General features: G+C 66.7%; 3 protein-coding genes across 3 annotated transcripts; 2 read left to right on the forward strand and 1 right to left on the reverse strand.

Annotated features, from left to right (window-relative positions):
• Window positions 1-582: 582 nt before the first annotated feature.
• Window positions 583-870, reverse strand: APLN (apelin). The gene is given in 1 exon segment (XM_054289390.1): window positions 583-870. A coding segment is annotated over 1 exon segment (288 nt).
• A 4,792-nt stretch (window positions 871-5,662) lies between these two features.
• Window positions 5,663-11,559, forward strand: XPNPEP2 (X-prolyl aminopeptidase 2). Its single transcript, XM_054289371.1, has 21 exons — window positions 5,663-5,708; window positions 6,448-6,521; window positions 6,610-6,720; window positions 6,800-6,863; window positions 7,022-7,126; window positions 7,266-7,352; window positions 7,452-7,598; window positions 7,682-7,783; window positions 7,861-7,942; window positions 8,316-8,511; window positions 8,642-8,731; window positions 8,831-8,940; window positions 9,026-9,103; window positions 9,506-9,577; window positions 9,682-9,742; window positions 9,909-9,978; window positions 10,092-10,196; window positions 10,571-10,630; window positions 10,804-10,880; window positions 10,996-11,094; window positions 11,359-11,559. The coding sequence occupies exons 1-21, from the start codon at window positions 5,663-5,665 to the stop codon at window positions 11,557-11,559; spliced, it is 2,037 nt and encodes a 678-aa protein (XP_054145346.1).
• Window positions 11,560-12,438: 879 nt separating this feature from the next.
• On the forward strand, window positions 12,439-17,035 carry SASH3 (SAM and SH3 domain containing 3). The gene is made up of 9 exons (XM_054289894.1): window positions 12,439-12,492; window positions 14,657-14,749; window positions 14,970-15,119; window positions 15,198-15,345; window positions 15,422-15,570; window positions 15,694-15,900; window positions 16,245-16,395; window positions 16,478-16,636; window positions 16,977-17,035. The coding sequence occupies exons 1-9, from the start codon at window positions 12,439-12,441 to the stop codon at window positions 17,033-17,035; spliced, it is 1,170 nt and encodes a 389-aa protein (XP_054145869.1).
• Window positions 17,036-17,369: the final 334 nt, after the last annotated feature.

Consider the following 17,369-nt stretch of genomic DNA (forward strand, 5'->3'; position numbering starts at 1 on the left):
CAGCGGGAAAGGGAGGGCAACTCACCAGGGTGTGGGATGAGCACCATGGGAATAAATAGACCCAGGACAAGCTGTGTGCTCCCCCTGGGATGGGGGTGACAGACAGGGCTGGGGCAGGACCCCAAGGGAGATCACACACCCCTGAGGAGAAGCTGCTCTGCCTGACAAAGTGCTTTGCACAAAGCCTGTGGTCCCAGCGGGCCAATGCCCGAGCCAGTTCCGTGCCCACCGGGACAGGGCATCGTGGCAACCCTGGCCCCTCTGTGGGCAGCCCCGACCCAGCCGGCCCTGCGAGGCAGTGAGGAGGGGCAGAACGCACCCACGGCGCCAGACATGGCACCGGGGCCACCAGGGCCAGCCGCCGGGAGAAGGTGGGGCCGGCCCAGGGCTTACAGGGGGAGCCCCAGGCTCCGGGCCGGAGGATGAGCGGATCAGGCGAGAACACGGTGCGAGCGATGGAAGCCGTGTCCGTGGAAGGCCGGTGGCAGCCCTGCAACGAGAGCAAGCCCAAGTTAATGAGTTCCCTCACGGCACCGTCCCGCGTTTCCCCGCACTCCCGTGCCCCCCTGCACCTCACCTGGCTCAGAACGGCATGGGGCCCTTGTGGTTGAGCCGGGGCCGGGGCCGCCGGGTCCTGCGCCAGGCCCCGGGCCGCAGGCCGGGCCCGCGCCGTGCCCCCCGCGGCCGCAGCAGCCTCCGGGCCAGGCCGCCCTGGGCATCCTTCCCGTCCGGCGCCTTCGCCAGCGGCCCTGAGGAGATGAGGAACAGCGTCAGCCACGTGTCCCCGCACGCAGCACAGGGACAGCACTACCGTGCGGCTGCCTGGCCCTGCGCCGGCCGGTTTTCTGCATTGTCCCCAACGAGAGCCATCAGTGCCAAGCGCTTCCTGTGCCGGCACGGCCCGGCCACCTGTGCCAAACATGGCCAGCAGCGGGGCATGGGGCTGCTCAGCCTCTGCTTTCGGCCCCAGCCCTCCCCACAGCCACCCTCCTCTCTGTGCCACCGAGACACTCAGCCCTTCACCCCGAGCCGGTTCCGTATCCCCGTCGTGCCTGGTGCTGGTGCTCCAGTGGTTCCATTCCCTCGGGGCCCTGCAGCCCCTGGCCGGGATGCTTTGCTCCCTGAGGACTTCCAGGTCCCGCTACCCCGGGTGCCTGGCGGGGATGCTTTGGCCGCAGCTGCTGTCCCGGCAGCCCCGCGGGCTCGCTTGGCAGGCGGGGCCCCGCGTGGGTCCGGCTGCGGGACCCGGCGATGCCCGGGGCTGTCACCGCGGCTCCGGACGCTCCCGCTCTGCACGGGCACCGGCAGGGTTTTGGCTCCAAAGAAAGCGCTTTGTCTTTCCCCAGCCCAGCGGCGGCGGATCCCGGCGGTGCGGGCGGGGTGCCGGTTCCCCCGAGCCCCTCGACCCGCGGCCACCCCGGCGCGGTCCCCTCGGTTCTCTCTTTCCTCGCTCCCTCCCTTCACGCCCTGCTGCCGGCGTGGGGTCCCCGCGGGTGTTCGGCTCTCACCGGGGGCGGCCAGGACGAGCCCGAGCAGCAGCAGCAGCAGCAGCGGGGCCAGGAGCCGGCGCGGCGCGGCCATGGCGGGGGGCGGCGGGGGGCGGCGGGGCGGCCGCCGGGGGAGCCGCATTTGTAGGCGGTGAGAGCCCGGCCCGGCCCCGCCGCCTCCCGTCATCTGGCCCCGGGATGGGGGGAGGCGTCCGCCCCCCGCCCTGCCCCGCCCCGCCCCGGGACACCTCCGCGGGCTTCCCCCGGTCCCGGTTTGCTGCCCGATCCCCTCCCGCTGCATCCTCCGGGGCATTCTCCGCCCACAGTGCCCTCATGGCGCCCCCAGTGCTCTGAGAGCGCCCCAGCCCGAATACGGGATCCGCTCCCAGCCCAGCCTGGTCCAGGACTCCCTACCCCGGATGGTGCTGGGACCCCAAACCCAGAATGGCCCCCAGACCCTAACACTGCGGCCAGCTTGGCTTGGGACCCCTGCACAGCCTGGACACAGCATGTCCCCTTCCACCCTAGTCCTGGGACCCCTCTCCCAGCATGATCCTCAGATTCTGGGACCCTCCTGGCTCACGCAGCCCCTCCCAGTGCCCCTGTTCCCCAGCACCCACGGAGGCAGGGGCCTGTCCTGCCTGCTCACTGTCCCCTCCAGCCCCCCAGGCAGGCAGCGTCTGCAGAGGGGTCTGGTGAACTGCCACAGCCACCATTGCAGAGGGGATAAGGGAGAGAAATCAGGAACGACTTTTTTTGAGCCCAGGAGGAAGGGAGAGATGGGAAAAGAGGTTAAGGTTTGGGTTTTTTTCTCATTACCCTGCTCTGGTTTGATTGGTGATAAATATATAAAAGGGGAGATTTAGATCAGATATTAGGAAGAAATTCTTGGCTGTGAGGGTGGGCAGGCCCTGGCACAGGTGCCCAGAGAAGCTGGGGCTGCCCCTGGATTCCTGGAAGTGTCCAAGGCCAGGTTGGATGGGGCTTGGAGCAGCTTGGGATAGTGGAAGGTGTCCCTGCCATGGCAGGAGCTTGTAACAAGATGGGCTTTAAGGTCCCTCCCTTCCAGCCCAGACCATTGCATTATTCCATTATTTTATGAAATTCCATAAATTTCCCCAAATTTAGTCTATTTTACCCATGCCTGCATCTGGTGATGTACTGGTCCTTCGCTCGATCTCCTCCTTGCATTTTCCCTCCCTGCTGAGTTGAAGAGGGAGTGATGCAGCAGCTTTGGGGGCACCTGGCCAGGGTGAGCCCCCACAAAGGTGGGGTCACCAGCCCTCAGAAAGGTGGATCACAACTACAACTGCACCCGAGGGAGCCCTGCCAGCCGGGGGAGGCCCAGGCAGGGTGTGGGGGCAAAGGGAGGCACGGGGGGGCTGCAGGAGGAGCTGTGTGGGGTGTGGGGGTACGGGGGGCTGCAGGAGGGGCTGCTGACTGCGCTGGGCTGTGAGGGAGCGCTCAGGGAGGGGCTGCAGGAGGAGGGGGATGTGTGGAGGGGCTGTACCCGGTGTGTGGGTAACGTGTCACACCCCACACGTCTGTGCTACCACAGGAGGGGCACACGCTCTGAACCTGTTCCAGCCCTGCTGGCTGCAGCCTCTGGCCCCAGCCAGGTTCTCCTGCCGCCCCCGCAATGTGGGGCCAGCGCTCCCCTCCAGTGCTATGCACCCCCCAAAGCGGGGGGGCTTCTTCAGGGGGAGCGGGAGCTGCGGCCTCATCCGCGGCTGCCCAGCTCGGCGGCGCAGGGAGGAGCCCCAGCCCGTCCCTGGGCAGGCGTCACTGGCACACCCCGCCTGCCAGGGCACCTCAGGGATCCTGGCACGGCCCCGGTGCCACCGCCGCCTTCCGCATTCCTGCGGCCGCACGCCCGCCCCGCGTCCTGTTTGCCGGGCGGTCCCCCCGGCCTGAGTCACCCGCGGCCCTGCAGGTGACGGAAGGCCAACAATAGCCCACAAAGGGAGGATGTCCCCCCAAAGCCTTCCTCCGGCTCGTCTTCGAGGAAACCTCCCGCGGGAGGGACGGGCCCCACCGGACGCACGGCAGCCAAGGAGCTTCGTCCGGTTGACGCTGGCTCGGAGCGACACGCGGCCCTGGGGACCCCGGGGACCCCCCGTGGCACCCGGGCTGGGCCGGGAGGGGGTGATGGCACCGGGGGATGGCACCGGGAATGGCGCCGGGTGTGAGGGCACCGCAGGGTGCAGCTCAAAGGGCAGGAATAAAGGGGGAGGGGGCCTGGCCGTGGGACCCCCGGGGATGCAGCAGTGCTGGGGTGATGGGGGCAGCCCCCACCCCCGGCCCCGGCAGGAACCAGGCAGGGAGACGAAACCCCATGAACGCCTCTCGCTAATGAACAGGATGGCAGCGAAGTGCCGTCTGACTGTCCCCAGGGCATCCTTGGGAAACTGCGTAGCAATCACAGCAGCTTTGGTGTCCTCTCCCACCTGTCCCTGTCTTGCCCCTGATGGGGACCCCGCCCTGTCCCTTCCTGGGTTCCTCTCACAGAGCGGGGACCAGCGGGTGATGCCAGACACAGCCCGAGAGATTCTGACATGAGCGGTCAGGGCTCAGCCGCAGGGAGCAGATGGCCGGGGTCCCCCCGGAGCTGCAGGTTAGGAACAGGACAGTGGGACACGGAACAGGACAGTGGGACACGGGCAGCGGTCTGCGGCTCCTCGGCGCAGTCCTGGTGCCACCTCGTGGTGAGCAGGGTCCCGGTGCCACAGCTGGACAGGCGGAGCGGTGTCACGGCCATTGGAATGGTGACACTGCTGGGCAGGCAGGCGTGGACACACTGCACAGTGAGGGGACACAGCGGGACAGTTCAGTGACACAGCCAGTGTGTGACACAGCCAGACAGTCACTGCAAGGGCGGGCTAAGCACCTGTGTGCCCAACAGGCCAGGAAGTGCCACTGGGAAGAGGCAGCAGCTCCGAGGGGTCGTGGTCCCCACACGGATCCAGCTTTGTCCAGCCTGAGCTGAGCCTGTGGCAGCTGGGGTGCAGGGACCCCAGGCCCAGGCAGAGGGGGTCACATCCCAAAGATCCTCACGGGCTGTGATGAGCAGTGATCCTGTAGGAAGTGCTCTGGGAGGGTGGGGACATCAATCTGTGAGGACAAATGTTTTGGCAGGGCTCATTACAACAGATCAAGGCAGGGTGGATTTAAATTAAAGAGTGTTGGTGTGGATTAGACAGAGGGAGGAAAATCTTCCCTGTGAGGGTGGGGAGGCCCTGGCAGAGGTTGCCCAGAGCAGCTGTGGCTGCCCCATCCCTGGCAGTGCCCAAGGCCAGGCTGGAAGGGGCTTGGAGCCACCTGGAATAGAGGGAGCTGCTCCTGCCCATGGCAGGGGGGGCAAACCGAGAGGATCTCTAATGTCCTTTCCAGACCCAACCAATCTGTGACTCCGTGACCTGTCCTGGGTGGGGATGTGCATTCACCCCTGGAGATCTGTGTCCATCCCTGGACACCTCCAGTGCCCGTGGCAGCAGGTCTGCCCCTCTCCCAGCCCTTCTCTCCACAAGCAGAGTCATTAAAGGAAGTACCTGTGCAATCACAGTGACAGCCTCGGGGTCAAGGCTCCTTATGATGAAGATAATGAGGTTTTAGCATGGCAGATGCATGAAAGTGCAGAGCTGATGGGCCTGGAGGGACAAAGGGCACATCCCAGCAGGATCCTCGTGAGGAGCACAGGGCCCTGTGCAGCCTCAGCAGAGCTGCTGGTCCCGGGCACTGAGCAGGGCTGGTGCCCACCTGCGTGGCTGCATGTCCTGTGCGGGAGGAGAGGGCTGGTTGGCTTGGGGAGCATCTGGCCCTCACCCCAGAGATCCCCTGCCAGCTCTCCACAGACCCAAAACACAGGGGTTCCTCAGGAAGCAAAGCCTTTCCCTGACCTCTCCCTGGCCATCAGGTGGTGCCAGACTCAGCTGGCACGCTCCCACTTCTGCTCCTGCAGGATCTTTGGACTTTGTGCTGATTTTGCTGTTTACTGTTATTTAGCAGCAGAATTCACTTTACAAAGGGGCAACAACCCTGCTCCCCGCACCCTGTGTCTGCTGAGGCCTCGTCCCTCCCATCCCGCATCCCTCTGCCTCCGGGGCAAAGGCACAGGAGGAGGGACCTGTCGCTCTCAGTGTCCCCTCGGTGCCCCGTCGCTCCCGGCCAGGGCAGCCATGTCCCCCCCGCTCTGGATCGCAGCCTGGGCGCTCCTGCTCCACGGTACGGCAGAGGGAGGAGGGGCGCTGGGGTGGGACGGCACAGCTGGGGACCCCCAGGATCCAGATGTGGGGGACGTGGGATGTCCCAGCCGCAGCTCTGGGTGAGGCAGAGGTGGGTGCACCCCGGGGTAGGAGCCAGACTGTGTCACGGGGCTCACCCTGCCCAGCTGCCTCAGGGATGGGCCCGGGGCGGGTGACAGGTAAGAGCAGACCCCCAGCGTGCAGACACCTGCTACCCAAGAGCTCTCGTGCTGAGGATGACCCCATCATGCATTGTCCCGCGGAGCCAAGCTGTGTGCCCTTGGCCCAAAGTGAGAGGCCAGGTGCCAGCTGGTGATGGAGAGCCCAGGGAGTGGCGGTGGAACCCCGTGCCAAGAGCCCTGGGCAGAGGTCAGGTCCAGCTGGACACGGCCCCACCATCAGCCAGCTCCTTCTGCAGCCCCAGTGTGGGATGCTCCTGCCAGCCCCTCCGTGCTCTGTGCTGGGCACCAGCTGCTCTCTGTGATGACCCCACAGGCACCGGGAGATTTACCTCCTCTTGAACAAGGGGATGGCCTTGCTTTTCATCCACTATTCCTGGGGCTAAAACCACTGGGTTTTGTAAAAGGCCCCAAGCTCGGCTGGCTGGTTTGGGGCTGGGGACGAGGTCACAGCTGCCTGCTGCAGTTCCGGGCGGGAGCACAGGTCCAGCAAGCCCCCAGGCTGCAGCCCGAGGTTCCCGGGTGCTGCCGTGTCCACAGGCTGTGCTGCAGGGCGGGCGCCACGGGCTCCTTCCACCAGGAGCGACATCCGCGACTGCTCCGCGGAGCCGCCGGTGAGCCCCGCCTCGCTCCCCGTCCCTGTCCCTGGCACCCCGGGCACAGGGCCCCCCCCAGTGCCAGCGCGTCTCTCTGTGCCACCAGTACCTGCCACCGACGGCCACCAACACCACGGCGCGCCTGGCCGTGCTGCGGGGCATCCTGCGGACCCACGGCGCCCACGCCTACATCGTGCCCTCCACGGATGCCCACATGGTAAGGTGGGAGTCCCCCGCAGCCCCGGGGACCCCCTCTCTGCCCACAGCCACCTCTCACGGCTCCATCCCGGCTCCAGAGCGAGTACATCTCCGAGCGGGACGCCCGCCTGGGCTGGCTCACCGGTTTCACCGGCTCCGCAGGTGAGGGCATCCCCAAAGCCCCGGGCGGCTGCTCGGGGCTGGCACCCGCCTGGGGATCCGTGCGCACGGCATGGTCCCACCCCCCGAGAGCCGCTGGGAGTCCCTGCCGGCTGCAGGGACAGACAAAGAGGTGACCCCCAGCCCCCTCCCCGTGCCAGGCACCGCTGTGGTGACGCGGGACAAGGCTGCCCTGTGGACCGACAGCCGCTACTGGACCCAGGCAGAGCGGGAGCTGGACTGCAACTGGGAGCTGCAGAGGACAAGTCAGTGGGGGCACGATGGGGCCCTTCTGAGTCCCCCCGCTCCCAGGGACCCCCCCAGCCCCTGCCACAGCCTCTTCTGGGCTCAGCGTGGCTTGGGACGCAGCGGAAATTCGCGGTGCCACCCAGTTCTCTCCTGCAGCCTCCATCGAGTCCATCGCGACGTGGATCCTGAAGGAGGTTCCCGCGGAGGGGAACGTCAGTTTGGACCCCTTCCTCTTCTCCATCGGTAGGGCTGGCTGACACTGGGGGTCACCGTGCCCACGGAGGGCAGCCCCTGGGTATGAATTTACCAGGAGCCCAAACGTGCGGGCTGCTCACCCCTCAGACACCTGGAACAGCTACAGCCGGGCTCTGCACGGCTCCGGCCGGACCCTGCTCCCCCTCGAGACCAACCTTGTTGATCAGGCGTGGGGTGACCAGAGACCCCCTCCCTCCTCCAGCGAGATCTACAGCCTCCCAGCAGAGTTCACAGGTCTGACCCGCAGCTCACCCACAGCACCCCCAGCTTGGGGCGGGCCCTGCCCTGAGCCTGCCCTGAGCTTGCCCGACCCGCAGGGAGCAGATGGCAGGACAAGGTGGCCGGGATCCGGCAGCGCATGGAGCAGCACGCGCGGCGCCCCACGGCCGTGCTGCTGTCGGGGCTGGAGGAGACGGCCTGTAAGGAGGCACGGGGCCCTGGGGGCACGGCCGGGGCCGGGAGCTCCAAGCGGGTGCAGAGCTCTCGTTCCCGGCAGGGCTCTTCAACCTCCGCGGAGATGACATCCCCTACAACCCTGTCTTCTACTCCTACACCCTCCTGACAAACACGACCATAAGGTGGGCAGCACATCCCTGTGGGCACAGGGCTTGGAGGGGGCTCACCACGCACCCCCTCCAGCCTTCCTTTCCTGAGCCAGCCCCCTCGGGACCCTCCTCTCAGCCCCGTGGCCCCTTATCCCCAGAGCGGCTCCATCCTGCCGTGCCCAGCCCCACTGACGGTCCTTCTGAGCCACACCTTTCCCAATCCGCCCCCCGCTCCCAGCCCACTCCAGGGCACGGCCCACTCCTTTCCTCGCAGCCCGAGTTTCTCCCGTTCCCAGCCCAGCATCCCCTCACAGCCCCCCGGGTCCCTGCTCTCTGCCGGCGTGGCCGGAGCTGGGGGGACCAAAGGCAGCCGGTGACAGCCCCGCCCGTGCCCGCTCCCCCCCAGCCTGTTCGCGGGGCAGGCCCGGCTCTCGCAGGAGGCGCGGCAGTCCCTGCGCTCGGGCTGCCCGGGGCCGCTGTGCGTGGAGCTGCACGACTACGGGCAGGTGAGCGCCCACCTGCGCCGCTACGCCCAGGGCAACGTCACCGTGTGGCTGGGCACCGAGTACACCACCTATGGCCTCTACGCCACCGTCCCCCAGGTGGGCACCGAACCTGCCATGGGGCACGCGGGCCCTGCAGGCTCGGGGACGGCCCCGCGTCACCGCGTTGTGGCCGCACCTGGCGCCTGAGGGGACAGGCAGCTGTGTCACCTTCTGCCTGCCCTCGCAGGAGAAGCTGCTGGAGGAGAGCTACTCGCCCGTGATGACGGCCAAAGCTGTGAAAAACGCCCACGAGCAGGAGATGCTGCGAGCCGCCCACGTAAGGGCTGTGCCCGTCCCCACAGTCCCCTGCAGAACGGGGGGACAGCGGAGGGAGCAGGGCGCTGATGCTCCCCAACGCTGTCACTGCGCACCCCAGGTCCGGGACGCCGTGGCCGTCATCCAGTACCTGCTGTGGCTGGAGAGGACAGTCCCGCAGGGGCGGGTGGACGAGTTCTCGGGGGCTCAGCGCATCGATGCTTTTCGCTGGTCAGTGCTGCCCCCGGGCCTGCCCTGCCCAGGGAAGGGCACCCGGGGACCCTCAGCACCCTCCTTCCTCCCTGCTGCCTTCCAGGGCGCAGGAGCACAGCCGTGGGCCCAGCTTCGAGTCCATCTCAGCCAGCGGGCTCAACGCAGCGCTGGCTCACTACAGGTGGGGCTGGAGCAGCGGTGGGCACTGGGCAGGGGGCGGTGAGAACTGGGCAGGGGGCAGTGGGCAATGGGCAAGGGGCAGTGGGCACTGGGCAGGGGGCGGTGGGCACTGGGCAGGGGGCAGTGGGCAATGGGCAGGGGGCAGTTGGCACTGGGCAGGGGGCGGTGGGCACTGGGCAGGGGGCAGTGGGCACTGGGCAGGGGGCAGTGGGCAATGGGCAGGGGGCACTGGGCACTGGGCAGGGGGCACTGGGCACTGGGCAGGGGGCGGTGGGCACTGGGCAGGGGGCAGTGGGCAATGGGCAGGGGGCACTGGGCACTGGGCAGGGGGCAGTGGGCAATGGGCAGGGGGCAGAGGGCAGTGGGCGGCTGGGAGAGGGCTCTGACCCCCCTCCCCTCGCAGCCCCTCGAACGGGAGCAGCCGGACACTGTCTGCGAGAGAGATGTATCTCTTTGACACCGGAGGGCAGTATCTGTACGTAGCCTTGAACAGAGACCCCCCCACCACAGCCCATATCCAGGGGCCCCCAAAGCCAGCGCTGGGGCTGCACCAGCCCCATTCATGACGCCCCTTTGCAGGGATGGGACAACAGACATCACTCGCACAGTGCACTGGGGCGAGCCCACCCCTCTCCAGAAGGTACCAGCCCCTCCCATGTCAGCCGACATCCTCCTGCACTGCCCAGGGCAACCCTGAGGTGCCCAGCACTCCCTATGGCACTCAGCATCACGGTCCTGGCCAGGGCTGGATGTGCAGGGGCGGGTGTCTGGGTAGCCCCACACTCACCCCCTGCCATGCCCTACAGGAAGCTTACACCCGTGTGCTCATGGGCAACATTGACCTCTCCCGCCTCGTCTTCCCATCCAACACAGCAGGTGGGTGCCAAACCCAGCATTGGCCCTGCACAGAACCCCTGGCACAGGGAGCAGGATGGCACAGGGGAGCCCCAGAGGCTCCTTGGCCTCCATGTCACCCCTTCATTCCCCAGGGAGAACGGTGGAGTCCTTCGCCCGCCGGGCACTCTGGGATGTCGGACTCAACTATGGCCATGGCACCGGCCATGGCATTGGCAACTTCCTCTCAGTCCACGAGTGTAGGTGCCACCAGCACTGGTGCTGGGCATGTGGGCTGAGCTACGGGGACGGGGACGAGGACAGGAGCTCACTGGGGGCTTCCCAGCAGAGCCTGTATGACGGGCAGAGAAATCCCCACTTGCAACATCTTGTGGTCTTTGCCAGGGTGGCCCTGTGATCCTTGCTGAGGTGGTCCCGAGGTCCTTAGTGGGATGATCCTTGTCCTTGTAGCGGTCCTTGCCATGGTGGCCCCATAGTCCTTGCCTTGGTGGCTCTGTGGTCCTTGCTGGGGTGTCCTTGTGTTGGCCCCATGGTTCTCTCCGGTGTGGCACCTTGGTCCTTGCTGGGTGTCCCTGCCATGCACAGAGCTCTGACCCACCTCATGTCCCTGCAGGGCCCGTGGGTTTCCAGTCCAACAACGTGCCACTGGAGGCCGGCATGTTCACCTCCATCGGTATGTCCTGGCACCCCGACCGGCACCCCGGCTCTGCAGGACAGCCCCGGGCACAGAGCCCAGCCAGGGACGGGCTGTCACTCTCAGCCCACTCAGGGCCAGACCAGCCCCGCTGGGGTGGGCTGGGGCAGCCGCTGGGGCTGGGGCTCACCAGGCGTGTTCCCGGCCCCCAGAGCCCGGGTATTACCAGGATGGCGACTTCGGGATCCGCATCGAGGACGTCGCCCTCGTGGTGGAGGCACAGACTGAGGTGGGGCAATGGGGAGGGGGTGACAGCGGTGGCACACCATGGGGGCCTGCATCGAGTCGGGGAGGAGGCACCGCCAAGGGGGTAGGGGACGAGCAATGACACCTCTCTGTGGCAGCACCAGAGCGGGGAGAAGCCTTTTCTGACCTTCGAGGTGGTGTCCCTGGTGCCCTATGACCGCAACCTCATCGACCTCAGCCTCCTGTCCCCAGAGCAGGTACGGCCGTGTGCTCGGGGTGAGCAGGGCTGCCAGGTCAGCACAGGGGCTTGGGGGGTGGATGCAGGAAAAACCAGGACCGTGGCACGAGGCTGGAGTGGGTAAATGAGGACAGAGCAAGGACGGGAGCGTGGATGAAGAGGGGCAATGAGCTCTGCAGGCGGGGCCGGTGGTCGGAGTGCGGGGCAGCCGGACGGGGAAGGCCAAAGGCGGGAGCGGCGCCCAGGCCACGCCCCGGCAGCTCCCCGTGGTGCCCGGCTGCAGATCCGGTACCTGAACTCCTACTACGAGAGGATCCGGGCACACGTGGGGCCGGAGCTGCGGCGGCAGCGGCTGGAGGACGAGTACGTGTGGCTGCAGGAGAGCACCGAGCCCTTCCCGGTGAGCAGCGCCGGCAGCGCCGCCGCGGGCTCGCTGGCCCTCGCCGCGCTGCTCTCGGTGCTGCTCAGCGGGCTGGGGGCCTGATCCCGCACCCGCGGCCCCGCTCCCCCACACCCCCACCGCGGCCGGGTCTTCCCCCGCCCTCACTTCCTATTTTTTGGTGTATTCTATTTGCTCGTCTGTGATTAAACATGAGCGAGGCGGGCCCTGCTGTGCCCCACGTGCTGCGCGCTGCCTCGCCGGCCAGTGAGGGCTGGAGTCCGGCCCCCACGGCCACCCCCGAGATCTTGCTTGTGCCACCTTGTCCAGCCCTGAGGCCACCAAGCCAACGGCGACAGTGAGGAGATGGATTGGGGCAGATTATAATTCTGGGGCAAAAGCTGGAGGATTTGGAGTGAGAAGATGCAGGGCAGCCAACCACGGATGTCCCCAGCGGGGTGACCATGAGCGCATCCCGCCTGGGTGTGATGCCGAGCCGGGAGGACCTGCGGATACGGGGGACATCCCGGACCAAGCGTCCCGCAGAGGGCTTGGCTACCATGTCCCAGCAGGATGAGCAGGCTCGGGGGTGGGCACGGCAGAGGGGTTGGGATTTGTCACTTTCTCCACGGGGGGACACACGATGCCCACGTGCAGATGGCCGAGGGGCGGCAGCAGTGCGAGGGGAGGCAGGGCAGGGCAGCATCACCGAGGGGCGGCACGGCCGAGCGCTGTCAGGGCGCAGCCACCGTCCCCACCCAGGGGCCCCGGGCAGGGCAGCAGCTCGCTGCTGGAGGGTTTCCTTCCTCCTGCCCCAGCCCGCGCCTCGCCAGCCACCCCGAGCACGGCTGCAAGCGCCTCTCATGTGACCGCCGGCTTCCTGTGCGCTCCCGGCTCGGTGCCGGTGCCGCGGGACGGACGGGACAGGACGGACGGGCCGCGCTCGCCGCTGCCGGACGCTGAGCCCTCGCCACCGGCCAGGCCATGCTGCGCCGCAAGCCTTCCAACGCCGGCGACAAGGAGCCGGGACACAGGAAGGTGAGTCCTGGCGGCGCCCAGGTGCCCTCAGCCCCGCAGGTGTCCCGGCGCACCCAGAGCTGTCCGAGCCAGGGGCTGCCGTGGGATGCTGAGCAGGAGGGCTGGGGCAGGGCCCCGGGGCTGGGGTCGCACGGCAGCTGCCCTGCCGTCTGTTCGTCTCTGCTGCCACCAGGCACCGTGGCCTCGCCAGTGCGTGGTCCTGGCCTTGTCCGCCTCCCACTGTGCCTTCCATCCCGTTGGGACGTGTGGCTGGGATGCACAGCCCCCGGCACCCACACGGGTGCCAGCTCAGGGACCCCAGAGCTCTGCTGGGGGCGGCCGTGCCCCCCGCCCCGCCATGGCCTCCGCGGGCGTGGGCGGCCGCTGTCGTTTCCTGGGGGCCGTGGCTGCGGTGGCGGCTGTGCAGCTCTTGCGCAGCAAGGTGCTGCGGTCGGGGCTGCAGCTCCGTCACGAGCGGCAGCGCTTCCTCCGGCAGCCCCGCGGCGAGGTGCGAGCCGCAGGAGCGCAGCTGCCCGTGCCACGGCCCCCCGAGAGCCCCCTGCGCGCCACGGCGTGTGCCACCCTGCGGCTGGAGTCACCAGCGGGGGCCAAAACCGGCTCCTCATCCCCCGCCGGGTCTCGCACCAGCTGGCACGTCAGCTCTTGCCAAGCTTTGCTGGGCTGGCATCAGCATCAGCAAGTCACCACGGGGAGCAGGGGCAGTGTCTGGTGGCAGGGTCCTGCCCGTGACAGGCACAAATCCTGCCGTGGCAGCTCCTCCGTGCTGCCAAACTCCACCAGGAAACCTGGGTGAAGTGAAGTCCCCGTCCCTGCACGGGGCTGGCCCATCCAGCCGGGCCAGTCCCACTGGGCATCCCCTGCCCCTGCCCAGTGACAGCCACTCTCACTTCCCCGTCCTGCCCTGCTCCGGGACAGCCCGGCCCCCCTGACTCACACCCCACTGCCAGGCTCGCGTGGCTCCTCCAGCCCCGGGGCACTTCTGTCTCAGAGCTGTTTTATCTCAGCAGTGAAGCCCTGCGAGGTTCAGTGGACCTGGATGTGGGGGATTCAGGGCACTGGGGTGGGAGCAGGGCAAAAGCCAGCATCCCCTCTGCACAGATGCACCTGGAGCTGGCACGAAGCCGCAGTGGGTGTGCAGCTGGGTGTGGCTCCGTGAGCCAGCCCTCTGCAAGGAACGGCAAAACCAAGTGCTCAGGGGTGCTCGGTGGGGCTGATGAGAAGGAGAATAAAGAGGGAACAGCACAGGGCCAGGCTGTGCAGGGCTAGGAAAGGCCTCTGCCACCACAGGAGCTGGCAGAGCTGCTTGGGAACAGGAATCCCTGGTTGTGGTGGTGGCAGAGCAAGCTCCGTGGTGTGTGCTCCGAGGGCCTCAAGAGTGCTGGCAGTGGCAGCTGAGCTCACCGTGCCATGTGCGAGCACGCTGGCGCTGCCATCCAGGGATGAGGGACACCTGGGGCCATGTGGCTGTGCTGGCACCAAGGACGTTCCTGGCATGGAGAAACCCTTCCATGTGAGACAGGCACCTTAGGCCATGGAGGGGAAGGCAGGCAGGGGGCACAGGAACAACAAAAAGGAGCAAGGGACGGAGAGGAGTACCAGGACTGAGATCCAAAACCAGCTTTGATGGCTTAGGCAGGAGGTGGCACCGAGCCAGCTGGGGCTGTGCTCTCTGGGCTATGGGTGACACTCACAGGTGGAAAACATGGATTTGTGATGAATCCTCCAGGATTTCAGTCCTGGAGCTGACCCTGTGGGTAGCAGCAGGGCTGCTCTGGTGCTACCTGCCCTTCACTGCCTGCCCACCTGTGCTGAGAGGAGATGCAGAGCCCTGTGTGCCCCCACGTCCTGGCCCATGTGCCAGGGTGGCATCATGGCACAGCCCCGGGCTGCTCCCGGCATGGCAGTGCCAGGCTCCACACTAGAGCATCCCTGCCCTGGGAATGCTGTGCCAAGCAGCTGCACAGGCACCAAGAGCTCCACACCCCAGTTCTGGGGGGTTGATGACACACGGCAGCTCCTGGAAGAGAGCAAAAAACTCTTCCCAGCACTGGCATTACCCTGGGATGGGCAGAGCAGCCCAAAAAGCAGAGAGGAGCTGGGGCAGGGAATGCAGGAGGAAACCCATATTCCATCTCCCCCCTCACACCTCTGCCCCTGCTCCCAGCTTTCCCTACAGCGTTCCAGCAGCTTCAAGGATTTCAACAAGTGCAAGGTCAGCTCCCCCGTGTCAAATGAGGAGTTCAACCTGGAGGAGAATGTGAGTTCCCAGCACCCCTTGACACATCCTGCTCCCCTGGGAACAGCCCATTTCAGGGCTGGGTTCCCAAAACTCCTGTTCTTACCAGTGGCCTACGTGTCATGGAGCAGCCCCAGGGTGTCAGCACTGGTGGGATTTGGGATCTCACAGTCCCCGTGTGACCCTGTTGAGGCTTGCCCAGGGTGGGGGGCTCTGCCCTCACTCTCCATCCCTCTGGCAGATCCCCGAGGACGATGCCAGCAGTGCCAGCGCTGAGGAGGGCGCGCGGAGCGGCGGCACCAAGCTGGGCAGGAAGTGGCGGGCGGTCATCTCCCGCACCATGAACCGCAAGATGGGCAGGATGGCTGTGAGGGCGCTGGCCGAGGGCAAGGTGAGCAGGGCCGTGGGGACACGGACAGGTGAGCGGGGCACAGCTCCCCCTCCCTCGGCCTGAGCCCGGTACCCCCAGCAGGGAGAGGCGGAGGCAGAGAGGCCATGCCCGCTGTCCCCAGCCAGCAGCGTGGAAGAGCAGAGCTATGACAAGGTGCCCCTGTCGTACCTGGAGCTGGAGGAGGAGGAGGATGGACGCCCAGCCCTCGGACGCCAGATGTCCAGCGGTGAGGCCAGCCCCGACGGGACACCGGTCCCACGTCCCCAGGCGGGCATATCCTGCCTGACCCCTCCTCTCTGCAGGCAGCGACATTCCCAGCCCTGGCGATCCCAGGGACAGCCAGCAGCTGGAGGAGACCGTCCCGGCCTACACCGGCCCCTTCTGCGGCCGGGCCCGCGTCCACACCGACTTCACCCCCAGCCCCTATGACAAGGACTCCCTGAAGCTGCGGGTAAGCCACGGCCACTGTGGCCCTGGGGAGGGAGGGAGGGTGGCTGGGGACCCCCTGAGCTGGGGGTGTTCCCTGGCTGTCCCCAAGCCTGTGCCCCCCACCATCCCACGTCCCTTGGCCTAGAAAGGGGACATCATCAGCATCATCGAGAAGCCACCTGTGGGCACCTGGACCGGGCTGCTCCACAACAGGGTGGGCTCCTTCAAGTTCATCTACGTGGATGTGATCCCTGAGGAGACGGTCCCTGCCCGCAGGAGCCGCAGCTCCGGCCGGAACAAGCGCCTCAAGCCCAAGACCCTCCATGAGCTGCTGGAGCGCATCAACCTGCAGGTGAGGGCCAGGGGCTGCGGGGGACAGCAGCACCCAGCTGTCCAGGGACCCAGCACCCAGCAGCACCCAGCATGGGACCAGCAGTGCGACCAACCCCTCTCAGCACCCAGCATGGGACCAGCAGTGCGACCAACCCCTCTCCCCTTCACTATCCCCCACCTCGTGGCTCCTTCCACCAAGCACCCAGGGGCACAGAGGGCACACGGGGGGCATTTCTTGGTAACGTGGGCCAAGTGCCCACCGTGGACCCGCTGCAGGGGAAGCTGCAGGCCAGCACTGGGGGCCAGGAGGAACCGGGGGAGCCACCCACGCCCTGCTCACCCCTACCCACACCCCCCACCCAGGAACACACCCCCACCCTCCTGCTGAACGGGTACCAGACCCTGGAGGACTTCAAGGAGCTGCGGGAGACGCACCTGAACGAACTGCACATCACGGACCCCCAGCACCGCGCCAAGCTGCTGACGGCTGCCGAGCTCCTCCTGGACTACGACAGTAAGGGACTCCTGGGGAGGGGTGGGGACCCTGACCGGGCACCCCGGCAGCACCACTGACACCACGGTCCCTCTCTCAGCAGCCAGTGAGCCAGAGGATGGTGACAGCACTGAGGCCCTGCCATCACCCTCAGAGCCCAAAGGAGACATTCCCCGGGACTCCGGCTGCTTCGAGGGATCAGAGACCCTGGATGGCAGCCGGGAGGAGGCCGAGCTGGGGGATCCTGAGGAGCAGCTGGGGGGTCCTGAGGAGCAGCTGGGGGGTCCTGAGGAGCAGCTGGGGGGTCTCTCCACGGCAGAATCCCCCTGAGCCTGCCAGCACCGCCACTTTCCACTCCGGCCCTAACAGGGGGGCTGGATTGGAGGGGACGGCGGCTGGTGGGGGACAGGGGAGCCCCAGTGGTGGCACCTCAGGGCCCGGCTTGGCCCCTGCACCAGAGCCAGATGCTGGGTGGGCACGAGGTGCCCCAGGACATTTTGCATGGCACTGCCTGGCACCACTGCCCCGAGGCAGGGACTCTGGGCATGCCGGGGCATTGCACTCCCCGCCAAGACACCGCAGGCATTGGCTGCTTTCCCCAGGTTTGCCAGCAGGCTCAGGAAGGGAGCTGGGGCTGGAAGATGTGTGTGCAGGCAAGTGAAGCCTGCCTAGGACACTGTCACTTCTCAGCATGGACACACAGAGACACCCCCCACACCTGCCATGGGGGACAGCAAGATGCAAATAACACAGCTAAGACACCCTGGAAGTGTGAGATGGAGAGTCCTGGAAATGCACAGGGAAGAGGGAAGAGGCAGCTGGCTTGGGGCAGCACAGAAACGCAGCGGCTACAGCTCAGCCATTTTCAAACCAATTAAGTTTCCTTCATTGTTTTAAAATTAAAAAAAAATAATAAGAAGAAAAAAAATAAAGAACATCCAGCCCTCACCCAACCCCCTTCCTTCCTTCTGGAGATCCTGACCCGTGCAGGCAGG

Source organism: Melozone crissalis, unplaced genomic scaffold, assembly GCF_028551555.1.
Source record: "Melozone crissalis strain CALT ecotype California unplaced genomic scaffold, PUWL_Pcris_2 ptg000068l_1, whole genome shotgun sequence".
Classification (NCBI taxonomy): Eukaryota; Metazoa; Chordata; class Aves; order Passeriformes; family Passerellidae; genus Melozone; species Melozone crissalis.